We start from the raw sequence: 14,127 nt of genomic DNA, 5'->3' as shown, positions 1-14,127 counted from the left end.
TGGCTCAGCGGTAGAGCATTGCGTTAGCAGCGCAAAAGGTAGTGGGTTCAATTCCCAGGGAACACACATACTGGTAAAAAATGTATAACCTGAATGCTCTTCAAAGTTGCTTTGGATAAAAGCGTCTGCTAAATGCATAAATTATTATTACTTGCAATAGGTATTTTGAGAAACCCTACAACAAAAATAAGTAAATAAATAATAATGAATAAAAAGTTAAGAACAGCATTTATTCAAAATATTAATATTTTGTAACAATATACAATGCTGTTCAAAAGGATGTGTTAAATTTATGAAAAGCGATAGTAAAGACTTAAATTGTTAGAAAATATTTCTAATTTACTTTTCTGAAGGATCATGTGACACTGATGACTGGAGTAATGGCTGATGATGATGATATTGGCTCTATAAATATCTCAATTCATTTCAGATTAGCTTTATTGGCATGACTGTGACATATCACAATATTATCAAAGCAATAAATATATTATATATTCTGTCTCTCTTTCTTTCAGTGTGTGTGTGTGTGTGTGCATCACTGATTTGTTGAATCCTCCCTCTTTTTGTGACAGGCATCAATGTATCTGAAATAATAATAAATAATGGCTTCAACTGTGACATTTGGTACATTCGTCATGTGATACACGACAAGTACAAAACTTGATGTTGCTCGGCAACTGTCTGCATGTAAAATAAAGGGGTTGATGGGTGACTAGTTAATCATTAATGCCAAAAAAGAGTAAACAGACTGTGCTTTGTTGTTTTAGAGGGGTGGCTAGAGGCAAAGAATGGTTTGTGCGTGTATCAATTTACTTACCTCCTCCTCCTTCTTCTTCTTCTTCTTCTTCTTCTTCTTAAAGAAAAACATCATGTTATACCAGTGATTCTCAGAGATATATGTTTTTACTATTAATATTTAATATTAATAATTATTTAACAATAATCTTTACCATTTAATTTACAGTAATTACGTATTTGACAGTTACCTTTTAAAATTGTATTCTTTAAGCTTATCCACCACATTACAAATTAGTTAAACTGCTATTGTTAATTTCTTTCTCTCTTTCTTTGTTATGTGCTTTTAGGTATTTTTTTAATCAATTTTTTTAAACTTCTCCACAACAATTCAAATTAGTTAAAAATATTAGCTCAAACTGTTATTTTTATCAAATTTTTATTTATTTATTTATTATTTATTCATTTGTTTGCTTGTTTGTTTGGTAACCATTTAATATTTAACAATAATCTTTAATATTGGGATGGTTTAAATATTACAATAATTACAAAATAAAAATCACGTTCCATGAAGATACTTTGTAAATTTCCTACCGTAAATTTATCAAAACTTAATTTTTTATTTGTAATATGCATTGCTAAGAACTTCATTTGGACAACTTTAAAGCCGATTTTATCAAGATTTAGATTTTTTTGCACCCTCAGATTCCAGATTTTCAAATAGTTGTATCTCGGCCAAATATTTTTCCTATCCTAACAAACCATACTTCAATGGAAAGCTTATTTGTTCAGCTTTCAGATGATGTATAAATCTAAATTTTGAAAAATTGACCCTTATGACTGGTTTTGTGGTCCACTGTCACACACACACACACACACACACACACTGGCTGCAATATAACAAAGAGTGAAAAATTTAAGGGGGTCTGAATACTTTCCGTACCCACTGTATATATACACACACATTAATATGTATTACGATTTAACATATTAAGTTACTTTTTAAGATTTATCTAATTAATTTCTATTTAACATTTATTTATTTAAGCTTCTCCACAACAATGCAATTCAGTTCAAACTGCTCTTTATTTTTATTATTATTATTATATTATGTTGTTGTTATTTTTATTGCTATTGTTGTTGTCATTATTAATATTAATAATATTATATAAATAATTAATCATATTGATGGTAATTTTAAATGATATCCAGTATAATGAGAGTTAAAAGAAACCCATTTCTGGATTGGTGTTGATGAATTAATAGATGAAGCCTACTGATGAGGCTGTGTGGTACATAAAACCCAAAAGGACCACACAAATTACACAAACTCTGAAGGCAAATGCTTTGTGTAACAGAAATATGCAAAAGTGTTTGTTTTTCAGTCATACTGGTGTATTTTTTGGGAAGGACAAAAATAACCAAGCAGCTAGTCATTAAATCTACATGGCACAAACTGTCTGTGATTTCCAACTCCAGACTGCTGAATGATCCCAGCATGGCTCCTCAAGTGCACCTGCGATTGCCATGTGAGAGTCAGCGGTTGATCTGCACCTGTTCTCCAGACTATGGCTCGCAGCGGTTGAACATTTCATTTCATGCACGTCACATGCTCATTACACAAGAAGCTAGCAAAATATAAATACGTTGGCTGAATTAGACTTCAGTGTAAATTAAACCCAGCACATGCAGTGTGTATAATGATGTACATTATTAGATGTACATTATTATCAGCAGTTAGAGATGCATGCACAGAGCAGAACCTACTGAACATGCTCTGAATATTGCAGCACTAGGGAATCATGGGTAGAATGAATAAACTGCTGAATGCCGAGGGGATGTAACTATCTTATGAGTGTTAATGGCTAGAGCCTGGCCTTCTTGTGAATGCTGAAACTCCTGCGGTAGAGCCTGAGAGCACTGTAGACCTGGTTCTCTCTCTCTCTGAAGTGTGTCAGCTTCTAAGCAGCCACTCTTAAACAGGATTATGGACGGATTTTTAATTTATGGCCATAATCTATAGAACCTTTTCCTGGGGCTATAAAGTGGTGATGAAGATGATGATGGTTAGGGGTGGGCACTATACCGATACAATTAACTGGTAGAAATTTGTTAACTGGTAGAGATTTTGGACTATCGGCTCTATCGCGGTTACACGCTCAAGACATTGTTGTGCTACGTGGTCACAAAAACTTATAGTTTGCAAGCGCTTTTAAGTATTGCAGTTTAAAACAAGTGATTTCAAGCCATTGAAATGCAATCAGCAGCGAAAGAGAAATCATTTCGCTATATGCGAGTGCTGTCAGCGAGATGGTGCTCAGAGAGCACAGGAGTGTTACGTTATTTTTGCTGGTTTATAGGCCTTGAACAGTTAAATGCAAACACTTGTATGTGTCAAAATGCCCGTCTTTGCAAGTATCCTCATAAACACAGTAATTTAGGGCTTAAGTGAAAGCAAACAGCTGAGAAAGAAAACACATGTGTAACAGTATATTGGATCCGGCATCAAACAACAACAGAGAAAAAATCTCTCACTGCTCTTGACTAAATCACTTTTGTAATTTTAATAAGAAGAAATATATATATATATTTAATTTACACAGTGAAAAATATGCAGTGTTTTTATACATATGATTACTACCTTTTTTTTATTTGTTCTACTGTATGTTTTTTTGTCCTATTGCTTGTAATTAGTTTCTAATTCTTATTGAATTGCTGACTTTTTTTTTTTTTTAATTTAGGCTATATTGATTGTTTTGTGATATTGACACTGGTGACAAGAATTATGACATTTCTATGGTATCAAAAATGTTGATATCATTAATACCTTATTTAAAGCAACGATAACTATATTGTGATATATATATATCGTTACTGTGAAAAAAAATAGTCATATCACAATATAAGAATTTGGTCATATCACCAACCCCTGATGATGATGATGATGATGATGATGATGATGATGATGATGATAGACGAAAGTGTGTGGTCCTGGTCTTCCCTATGTTATGGGAACAAAATGTACCCACAAGGATAATAATGCCAGTAAATTTTGACCTTGTGGGGACTTTTTTTAAGCAACTGTTTTTTTATATTGATAATAATAAGAAATGTTGATATTAATAATAAGAAGAAATATTTCTTGAGCAGAAAATCAGCATATTAGAATGATTTCTGAAGGACCATGTGACACTGAAGACAGTAGTATTTATTTATTTATTTGCATACTGATTTCATATGATAATTGATTTTATAGGAAAAGGGGTCCCTTGCAAGAAAATAATCATATTTGGGGGTCCATGGCATCCAAACTATTGAAACCCCTGGCCTGGTGTAGAAGCTGATGAGTTTTAAAGCCTTTATTATTATTCAGTATTTTGCTGTATTAGGGTTTTTTTTTTTCTTCAGTGCAGATGGGTTCTGCTCACACGGGGCAGTGAATTAAAGAATCAGAGCTGCATAAGTGAAGTGATGGAGCAAAGAGGCTTGGATGTGTACAACCACACAATAAAGAAACAACAGAGGCAGTGGATCAAGAGATGAGAGAAGAGAGAAGAGGACGACGTGTGGGTGTGGGGTGGGATGTAAAGACATGGAACAAGATGTAAACAGATCTGAGGATTTCTGCTGATGAAGGTGAAGTTGTGTTTTATGATGTTGTGAAAGAGATGACACTTTCAGTGTCCAGGAAAATTAATTTTTAAGTGGAGACATTTGCCAGTTTGTAGACCATGTATTAAATCATAAATTAAATAAATGATCTGTGGAGCATGTGGACGGAAATAAGTATAGTGTTTCACTACAGTTTTTATACTTCATTTTATAGCTACTTGACGTTAAAAAATGGGAAATTAGATCTTACAGTAAATATGTGTATGTAACCCTTTTGTAACACTTTTTGGTACTAATCTTTTTTCAGTGAATATAGACACTGACAACATCTAAGAATGTACTGATTTTTTAAAAATGATTTAATAAAATGTTATAACTAATTTGCAGTGTATTTATATTATAAATATTTTAGAATAGTTACATTTTACTTACTATTATGTAGATATATTTTATGTCAAGATAGTCATATCTCAGTGCTTTCTAAATGTGTAAATGTAAATAAAATGGAGTCAGCTGAACATTGTGTGTCTTGAACCTTGCATCTGAGATTTCTTCTGGCGCCGTGGTTCTCACTGTTCTTTTTTTGTCAGAGTTGAAGCCGCCGTGCTCCTCCAGGTCTCGTTACCTGTTCTGTCTCCCAGGTTACACCCGCATATAATTGCTGATGTTGACTGCAGTTCTGTCTCTTGATAATTATTTTGCTTTGGTGACTTACTGTCCCTGAAGGGTTAGGCTAGAGGTGACATCATGTCACTTGCTGTATAAACCTGTTATATCTCAGGTTGGGTGAGAGGGCAAAGTGGCAAACCTGTAAAGTCACAGGCTGATGTAATTAAAAGCACTGCTGAGAACAGAACAAGGTTTAAAATTGAATTAAACACTGGATATTTATAGATGAAAGGGGATCAAATTGACAATAATAATAATTAATAAATAAATATTTAAACCATCCTAATATTAAAGATTATTGTAAAATAATTAGCATTTTTAATATTACAAATGAATGCTACAACATAACAATAACAAATTATTAAAAAGCATTTTTGGTTTTGGTTTCTTTTTCGGTTTTCAGCCAAGTGCATCTAGCATTTTCGGTTTTCGTTTCGGCCCAGAATTTTCATTTCGGTGCATCCCTAATGCTTGTAGTATGAAGGTTTCATTTCTGAAGGCTTTTTTTCAGTAAGCATAATATTTATGTATGAGCTCATAAAGGGGATGAAAATGTATCCATTACCTATGGAATTTTGGCTGTCCATGGTGTATTTTTTTATTAATAATATTTAATTTAGAATTAAATTCAGTTAATCACGTGATTTATTTTTTTATTATTTGTGACAGTCAGTTTTATATTTTCTGTTTAATAAAATCTAAAAGTTTTATATTTGTAAAAGTGTTGATATATTTGCTATAGGATTTTGCCCTATTTTTAAAGATAATTTCATACATTCTCTACCAGTCAGAAGTTTGGACACACCTGAATGCATGAATAATATGCCTGCAAGTATCATAGCTAAATATTTTGCAAAAGTTGCCAGATAATTAAAATTTCTCACGTGTCAGTTAGTTCTTAGATTTAGGATAGATTTTTCTTTTCTTTTTTTTCTTTTTTTTTTTTTAGTGAACCAAACATTTATTTGTATTTATTTAAACAAAATTACTTTTTTTTTTTTAAATGACTTTGTTATACTGGAAATAGAGGTAAAAACATGATACCACTTCTTTGTAGAAAACTATTAAAACCAAAACTAATCCAGTTTTGACTTATTTTATTTGTGTATTTTGACTGTAGAACATATAGTATTTGTATTTTGCATCCTAAGGTAGACACTTTCAAATTATTTTTCTTCTTTTCCCTTCCCAGTATTTTATTGCATAACAACTCGCCAGTAACAGTTCTGATACAAATTACAAGTTACCAAATAATCATTGTGCATGTATGTGTGTAAAACTCAGTGGTGTCCTGCTGCTGATTGAGACACGAGGCTTCCTACGTAGTGTGGGTGGTTAAATCCAGCCACTGCACCCCCTCCGTCTGCATCACTCTGATTTTGTGAGAGCTTTTATCAGCTTTATTGCATGAGTTCTATTTCCACAGCCTATCAGCTTGAGCCATATGGGCTTTGTCTTTGTAGCTCTCTCACTGTCATTTTTACTGTAGGTGTTTTTAGACAGCTAAGTGGGTCTGAAGTGAAAACAATTATATGGAGATGCTCTCTCGCTCAGCGAGCTGTTTTTGGTTGTCTTCCAATAGTCGGCTGAGATATTTGGCTCTCTACCCTTCAGACTAGTTGCCCCCAGAATTCCACTCTTATTGTCTGTGTAGGGTTGCTTTGACTGTCTCGCTTTCTCTGGTGTGTCGTTACAGTGAGTTATAGTTCCTTTTGGAGCCCAACCGAATGCATTGTCTGGCTGATATTTACTCCAGTGTACAGTCACAAACATCATAACTTTTTCCATGTCAACTGGCTGCACCAAACAGGAGGTTTGTGAAGTCTGAATGGTACACTGTAGTGTAATTGCTGGGACAACTGAGGCTTTTGTGGCTTTGTGTCTAATGGCACTACAGAGATAGTATGGCAATTTAGAAAAAGAGAAGATTGCCAGTATTGTTATGTTTAAATACAAAATATTTAATGTTTATATAGTGTGTTGAAAATACTTTACCTAATTATGTGTTCTCAGGACAAAAATGACTGGCCTTTTAATAATTGCTTGTAAATCTCTCATTATGCTCTCATTATCACCAAATCTTTCCAGTTAGCACAGGTTTTATATTTTTTATTCAGTTCTAAAAAGAAATTGCAGTCTGAATCCAGTACATGGTGATAATATAGCTGAGATTTACAAACATTTTTGGTAGGGTGGTCATTTTTGACATTGAGCATTACAAGTGTAACATAGTGAGAATAATATCCCCCAAAAAAGTACAAAATTGTCAACATTTTTTAGGAACTTGTTATACCCTGTGTGAACAAAGTCAGTAAGTTTTATTCCATGCTATTTCAGGAAAAGAAAATCCTCTCCGTTCAAAATGACCGGAACACAACATAAGGGTTATTTTTGTTTTCTTTGCGCACGAAAATTGTTCTCATACATTAAACCACTAATGTCACATGGATTATTTTAATGATGTCCTTACTACCTTTCTGGGCTTTGAAAGTAGTAGTTCCATTGCGGTCTATGCAGGGTCAGAAAGCTCTCGGATTTCATCAAAAATATTGATGAAATATTTTTGTGTTCTGAATATGAATGACATGAGGTTGAGTAAGTCATGACAGAATTTCCATTTTTGGGTGAACTATCCCTAAAGCCTTATATAAATCCCAATGTTTACTTCACCCTAAACCAATGTGCTCAGTGAAGTAAAATGTTTCTTAAGTGACAGAGTTTTCTGTCGTCTTCACGTGACAAAGCCCCTCTGAGCCACATAATTTTGGCACCATGATGAACTGACGAGTGTGGAAATCAGAGAGATACTTGAGACTGATATGAGGGTCCCGAAGCAGATGTGAAGATGCGCCTCTAGAACATGTGTGGAATCCTGATTGAAAACGGAGCTGAGCAACACTATAAATCGGTGGTTCTCAGTCCTGGTCCTGAAGCTGCTCTAATGCTGATTTCATTTAAAATTATATTTAAATAAATTCATTAAAAAATAAATTAAATAAAAAAATATATTTTAAGGAAATGTATATTTAACAAAGCAAAATGTACATTTTTACTTTATTGTTAAAACTGCTTTTTTTTATAATTAAAAATGATAAATCACTTCTGGCAAAACGTCATTTGTTATCACACAGGTATACGTACATTGGACTATTTTTGCTTTATTCTATGTTATTTAGTTTGTTTATATCATTGTTTTATTGTCAACGTATGTTGCTTTTTCACTGTACCATCTGTTGTTGTTACTGTATTTTACGGTAACATACCAATTTTAACAGCTCAAATAGATTAGCACATTAACACTATATGAATTAATGACATACTTATACAGTTATGAACTGTAAAACATGCATGCCCAAAATGCCATACCATAATATTTTTTTCTAACCGTAGGAGGTAGGTTACCTTTTTTACATGTAAGTCACAAATCAATGCTGGACATGGATCATATATGTAAAGATTCCCGTTTACAGACCACAATCTAAATAAACCTGCAGGCTAACACGCAAACACTGCACCACATGGAGGGGAGAGGACAGGACAGTCTGCACACAAACTCTGTTCATCTTTGTCAAGGACAATTCATTTAAACGGATGAGCTCAGACAAGTCGGCTGGCTGTTTCCAGGAGCTTCTGATTGGCTGATTGTATCATTGTATGCAAATCCTGTCGGGGTTTCAGCCAGTAGGTGAAAGGCTCGCGCTGGTGTGGCTCTCGAGACCCGAAGCGCGAGGTGAAGCCGCTTTCCGCGGAGCTGTCCACTCCACGGGTGCTGAAACGAGGATTTCACATCAAGCGACAGTTGGAGGCTGTACAGTTTAACCAAAACGGGATTGGATTTACTTCGCGCCAGTTAACAGTGTTGTTCCAAAAGTAATTCTCGTATTTTAAAAACCACACTCGGAAATACCTTTCTGGATGAGTTGTAGTTGGACAAACAGGTATGTTTTTCTTCTCTATGATGCCTGATGTGATTTTAGATCAAACCTCAGGTCTGTGGATCCAGCACGGATGAATTTCAGTGTGATTTAAACGCGTTCACTATATTATCTGTGCTGGCTTTTGTACTGATGTGCAGTTTTTCATATGGATTAAATGGAGGCAAGGTGGAAAGCACTTTCGCGGTAGAATGTGAATAATTTAGCATTTTGTGCAGTGACATTCAGCGTAGCTTGCACAACTGACTGAAGCCCGGTAGCCGTGCTTGATGGAGGGTGATGAAGTTAGACGAGCTTTTCCCATCCGCCGTACCGGGGACAAGTTCACTCTTCGGTCGCCCCGATGTAATGTTACCTCAAACGGTGCTGCGATATTCCTCGAATGAACAAAGTAAACGTTAAGCAAACGTACGGGACCCTGAGCATAGCTCGTGGCCGTTTAATTTAGCTGCAGGGTACTTAGCAAGTTGTTTTTCTTGGCACGCAAATCCTTGAGTGACACAGTGCCCGCCCGCGCGCGGGGATTATAGCTACTCTTGTTTTCCTCGTCCAGATTCAATCTGGCGGGTGTGTATGGCGATCTCTGCTAATTGACGTGGCTGGCTGACGACGGGCGACAAATTGGTGTCTGTAGTGCAATTATAGGGAGCCGTTCTCATAGGACGTGCTCTTCCGTTCAAAAACAGATCGAAGGAGCGCGAGGCAGTAGGAAAGACGCGTTTTAAGTAGTTTAACTGATCGTTGAATCGCAACCCCGCTGTCAAGTTACAACAAAGACGGCTTTTTAACGTAGGTGTGCATAAAGTGTCTGTTAGAAAATAGAGAATCCTGAATACAAGAACGCCTCCTATGTGAACAGCTACAACGCGTTAACCCGTGCAAGCTGTTCCAGATATGACCGTGCTATATTTCTACTAATAAATCGGTATATGATCATTTTTATAGTTTCTAATGGCCATTAACAGTCAGCAACATGCAGATCATTGTATTTATTCACTTGAAGGTATTCCAAGAAACTTTTTATAAATTAGTTAATGCAGAATCATTGAAGATACAGATTGTTGTTCAGATTGATTTAGCATTCAGATTGAATTAGAAGCATTCTATCTAATAATAATTTGTGAATAAGGTGGCAACAGATGACAAAAAATATTTAAAAAACATCGGAATGTGATGTCAATGGGTCTGAATAGTTTATAAAAGATGTGTGCATCGCTGTAAGATTTTTCCCACCATGTTCACAAGGGCTGCCATTTATTATCGAAAATGCCTGTTTCCTATTCTAAACTTAATTTTTTTGTGTGTGTGGCCATAGATCAATAGTAGGCCTACTTGTCTTCTTCCCAGTTTCTGTTTGATAGGCTGTAGGCCTTATTTCCAGCTATTGTATTAGGTTTATTACAGCAAGATTAGACAACAAAACCTCAAGAGACAGTATTGTAGTTGGACATTTTTTTTTACAGCACTTCAAGTTAAGCCATTCTTAGAAAAGAAAAAGATTCAAATATTTTTTTCTATAGGTCTATCATAATGCGTGCGGTAGAGGGTTAACAGTCAGCAACATGCAGATCATTGTATTTATTCACTTGAAGGTATTCCAATTTCCAGATATGACCGTGCTATATTTCTACTAATAAATCGGTATATGATCATTTTTATAGTTTCTAATGGCCATTAACAGTCAGCAACATGCAGATCATTGTATTTATTCACTTGAAGGTATTCCAAGAAACTTTTTATAAATTAGTTAATGCAGAATCATTGAAGATACAGATTGTTGTTCAGATTGATTTAGCATTCAGATTGAATTAGAAGCATTCTATCTAATAATAATTTGTGAATAAGGTGGCAACAGATGACAAAAAATATTTAAAAAACATCGGAATGTGATGTCAATGGGTCTGAATAGTTTATAAAAGATGTGTGCATCGCTGTAAGATTTTTCCCACCATGTTCACAAGGGCTGCCATTTATTATCGAAAATGCCTGTTTCCTATTCTAAACTTAATTTTTTTGTGTGTGTGGCCATAGATCAATAGTAGGCCTACTTGTCTTCTTCCCAGTTTCTGTTTGATAGGCTGTAGGCCTTATTTCCAGCTATTGTATTAGGTTTATTACAGCAAGATTAGACAACAAAACCTCAAGAGACAGTATTGTAGTTGGTGCTTTTGTTATTTGTATGATATTTGAAGCCAAGTTTTCACAATTTAGTCACATCCTCAAGCTCTCCTGTTTTGTTATTGCCTGTTAGTTTAGCTATTCAAGGAAAGATATTCCTTGAATTCACAGCCAAGCATTGACATAGAATCTGCTTTTGTAAGCTGTTTGGAGCCAGTGCTTTGTGTGCACTTGACTCAGTATCGAAAGGTATATGAGACTCAAAGTGAACAAAAGTGAAAGTTCAGAAAAAAGAAAAAAAAACACATACAGAAAACAGTAAAAGCACAGAAAGGTGGGTGGAAATGCGTCGTATCACCTGCTCAGCGAATGACTGATGAGGCTCATAGTTAATGTATGAGAACTCAGTAAGGGTCAGCTACTGTATGAGCTTCCATGCTCTTCTGCTCAAGTGAATCTGATACACATCGAATTCTACATCAAATGAGTATAGGTGCGATCCTGGAACTTTTTCCATGGCGCTCAGTAGCAAAGGATTTATTGAAGCCAAAGACTACAGGGAACTCATACAGTGCAGAAAGTGAGAGGAACAACAAACTATTGCTTCTCCCAATCACAGAGACAGGCAAACATGCATTCTCTCACATATAGACACAAAAGTAAAGCCTCAGATATGACAAACACACATTAAAAAGCACTGAATAGGCCATTAAATATGCCTAAAAGTAGATAGCACTCAAAAAAAAAATCTGTAAGAGACCTTGCTGGAAAGATTGGGAAAAGAACACTCATTGGAAATATATCAATTTACATGTAGTGAAAGGGAAAATGTACTTCAAGCACATTTTCCGCAATGGATCTTCCTATAATGCTCTAAAGGAGACCGCATTATCCTTTCTCTTTCAGTAGCAAGACCTCACCCTGTCTCTTTTCTCCAACTCTCCACTTTTAGAGTTTCACCCAATTATTGTAAATTTTTCAGCAGCAGGTGGAGAAGCTGCTGTAATGCTGTGGTGTGCACTGATGTGAGAAATACTGCTCACAGTGGAAATATATGAAGGCACCATACGCATAAGCGGGGTTTAGCGTGTAAGATGCGAAACTACTTAAAGTGATCTTGTTTTGTTTTTTTTTAGAAATGAAAGGAATAGTTCACCCAAAAATTGAAAAGTTGGTGAAAATGTTCTCTCACTCAGGCAATCAAAGATGTAGTTGTTGTTGTTGTTGTTGAAGATGTTGTTTCTTCATCAAAACAGATTTGGAGAAATGTAGAAATTATATAATTTGTTCACCATAACACCTCTGCAGTGAATGGGTGCCGTCAGAATGAGAATCTAAGCAGTTGATAAAAACATCCCAATAATCCACACATTCGCTTCACAAGACGTTAATTGATGGACTGGAGTAGTGTGGATTACTTGTAAATTATTGTGATGTTTTTATCAGCTGTTCGGACTCTCATTCTGATGGCACCCATTCACTGCAGAGATCCATTGTTGAGCAAATGGTGTAATGCTAAATTTATCCAAATCTGTTTTGACGAACTCATCTACATCTTGAATGACCTGATGGTGAGACTGGACTGAGAGGTACATTTTGAGCAAATTTTCATTTTTGGATGAAATATTACTCTAAAAATGAATCCTCATGCCAATCCAAACCTGATGACTTACTTTTGTCTGTGCAGTAAGGTTTATAGTGCCTTTCTTTGTCCATAAAATGAAAGTCAAATGTGTTGTCCTTTAAAATATTTTCTTTGTGTTCCACCATGAGGGTGAGTGAATGATGACAGGATTTTTATTTTTGGGTGAATCTCTTTAACAGCCTTTGCCAGTAATTGATCATTATATGAAGCATTAATCATTTCTTTTGCTTTGAAATCAGCCGCATTTTTCATTTCGATCATCACTATCCTCTTCATCATCAGCTACATTGTCAACCACAGCTGCATCTTCATCATCATCATCACCATTATTGTCTTCATGCTTTTCTCATTTTCCGCCTTCATCACAACTCATGGAATTGTTATTGTGTGCACATAATAGTAGTCTGAGATTTGCAGTTGTTTACTGCGCTGAAAGGCACTGCACTCACACGATACAAAAAAAATGAAGAGGGGCAATACAAACACTCTAATTGCTTTCAATAATTAATCTCCTCAAACGACTGCCTTGCCTTTGCAGCCTCGATGTGAATAGCATCACCCCGAGATACACATTCAAATAAGAACCCAGCATTATTTTCACATAATGCTGCTGAGATGGATGTGTGAGCAAACTTTATTCCTAGTGTCTGTGGATTCCCCTGTCCATAGATATGTTCATCACAGACCTGAGTGAGTCCTACTGTTGCACTAATGAATCCTGACACTGCTCACAGTTTGGACAGGTCAGTGCAATCCTCCGTGACCAGTGAATAACACAGTTCACTGGTCAGTGGACATAGAGCTATCTCATAGACCTGGCTCACAAAAGGCCTTTCTGACTTGCTCTCTGTATCAATCAGCCAGCATGAACTTTTGGGTTTAGGGCAACTTTGTGCTATTTCTGGCAAGTTTGGACAGGAGTTATGGAAACCAGTTTAATAGCTCATCACCATTAGTTCACCATTAATGTTGGTCAGCCTTCAACCCTAAAATGAATTGAGGGAGTCAAATTATGGGGGTTTATTTATTTATTTATAAATTAAGTCCTTGATTATTCCATGACAAATCTTCCTCACAAAAAAAGAAACACACACACACACACACACACACACATTAGCATGAATATTTGTATTTGTTTATTATTAAATAACAAGACTTGGCATTTAGTCATGTTTCCTCCAGAGCTTAATTTGTGTCACACTGCTATATCATATCATGATAACCCTGTTGCAGGTTGGTTAAGACCCATTTTCTCATAACTGTATTAGTTGGGTCGAGCTCTAGGTCAGGTAACCACAGCACGCCATGTGGTTTGAGCACCAGAAGGTTTGTCCAGCTACATTTCTGCAAATTTCATGTAAAGGGAGGAGCCTGACGGAAACATCTCAATCTACATACAGTCTATATTCACCG

General features: G+C 35.6%; 1 protein-coding gene across 2 annotated transcripts in view; it reads left to right on the top strand.

Moving 5' to 3' along the window:
• The first annotated feature begins 8,680 nt into the window (after positions 1-8,680).
• The window catches only part of fstl5 (follistatin-like 5), a 138,320-nt gene continuing 132,873 nt past the window's right edge, over positions 8,681-14,127 (top strand). For both annotated transcript variants that reach the window (XM_016476621.1, XM_016476620.1), the window contains exon 1: positions 8,681-8,954. In XM_016476621.1, the coding sequence (XP_016332107.1) occupies positions 8,932-8,954 (23 nt within the window). In that variant the 5' untranslated portion in view covers positions 8,681-8,931. The remainder of the gene's footprint in view (positions 8,955-14,127) is intronic.

This window comes from Sinocyclocheilus anshuiensis, unplaced genomic scaffold (genome assembly GCF_001515605.1).
Source record: "Sinocyclocheilus anshuiensis isolate Anshui unplaced genomic scaffold, SAMN03320099.WGS_v1.1 scaffold328, whole genome shotgun sequence".
Classification (NCBI taxonomy): domain Eukaryota; kingdom Metazoa; phylum Chordata; class Actinopteri; order Cypriniformes; family Cyprinidae; genus Sinocyclocheilus; species Sinocyclocheilus anshuiensis.
The sequence above is the reverse complement of the archived record's forward strand: the minus strand, read 5'-3'. Positions and strand labels throughout refer to the sequence as shown.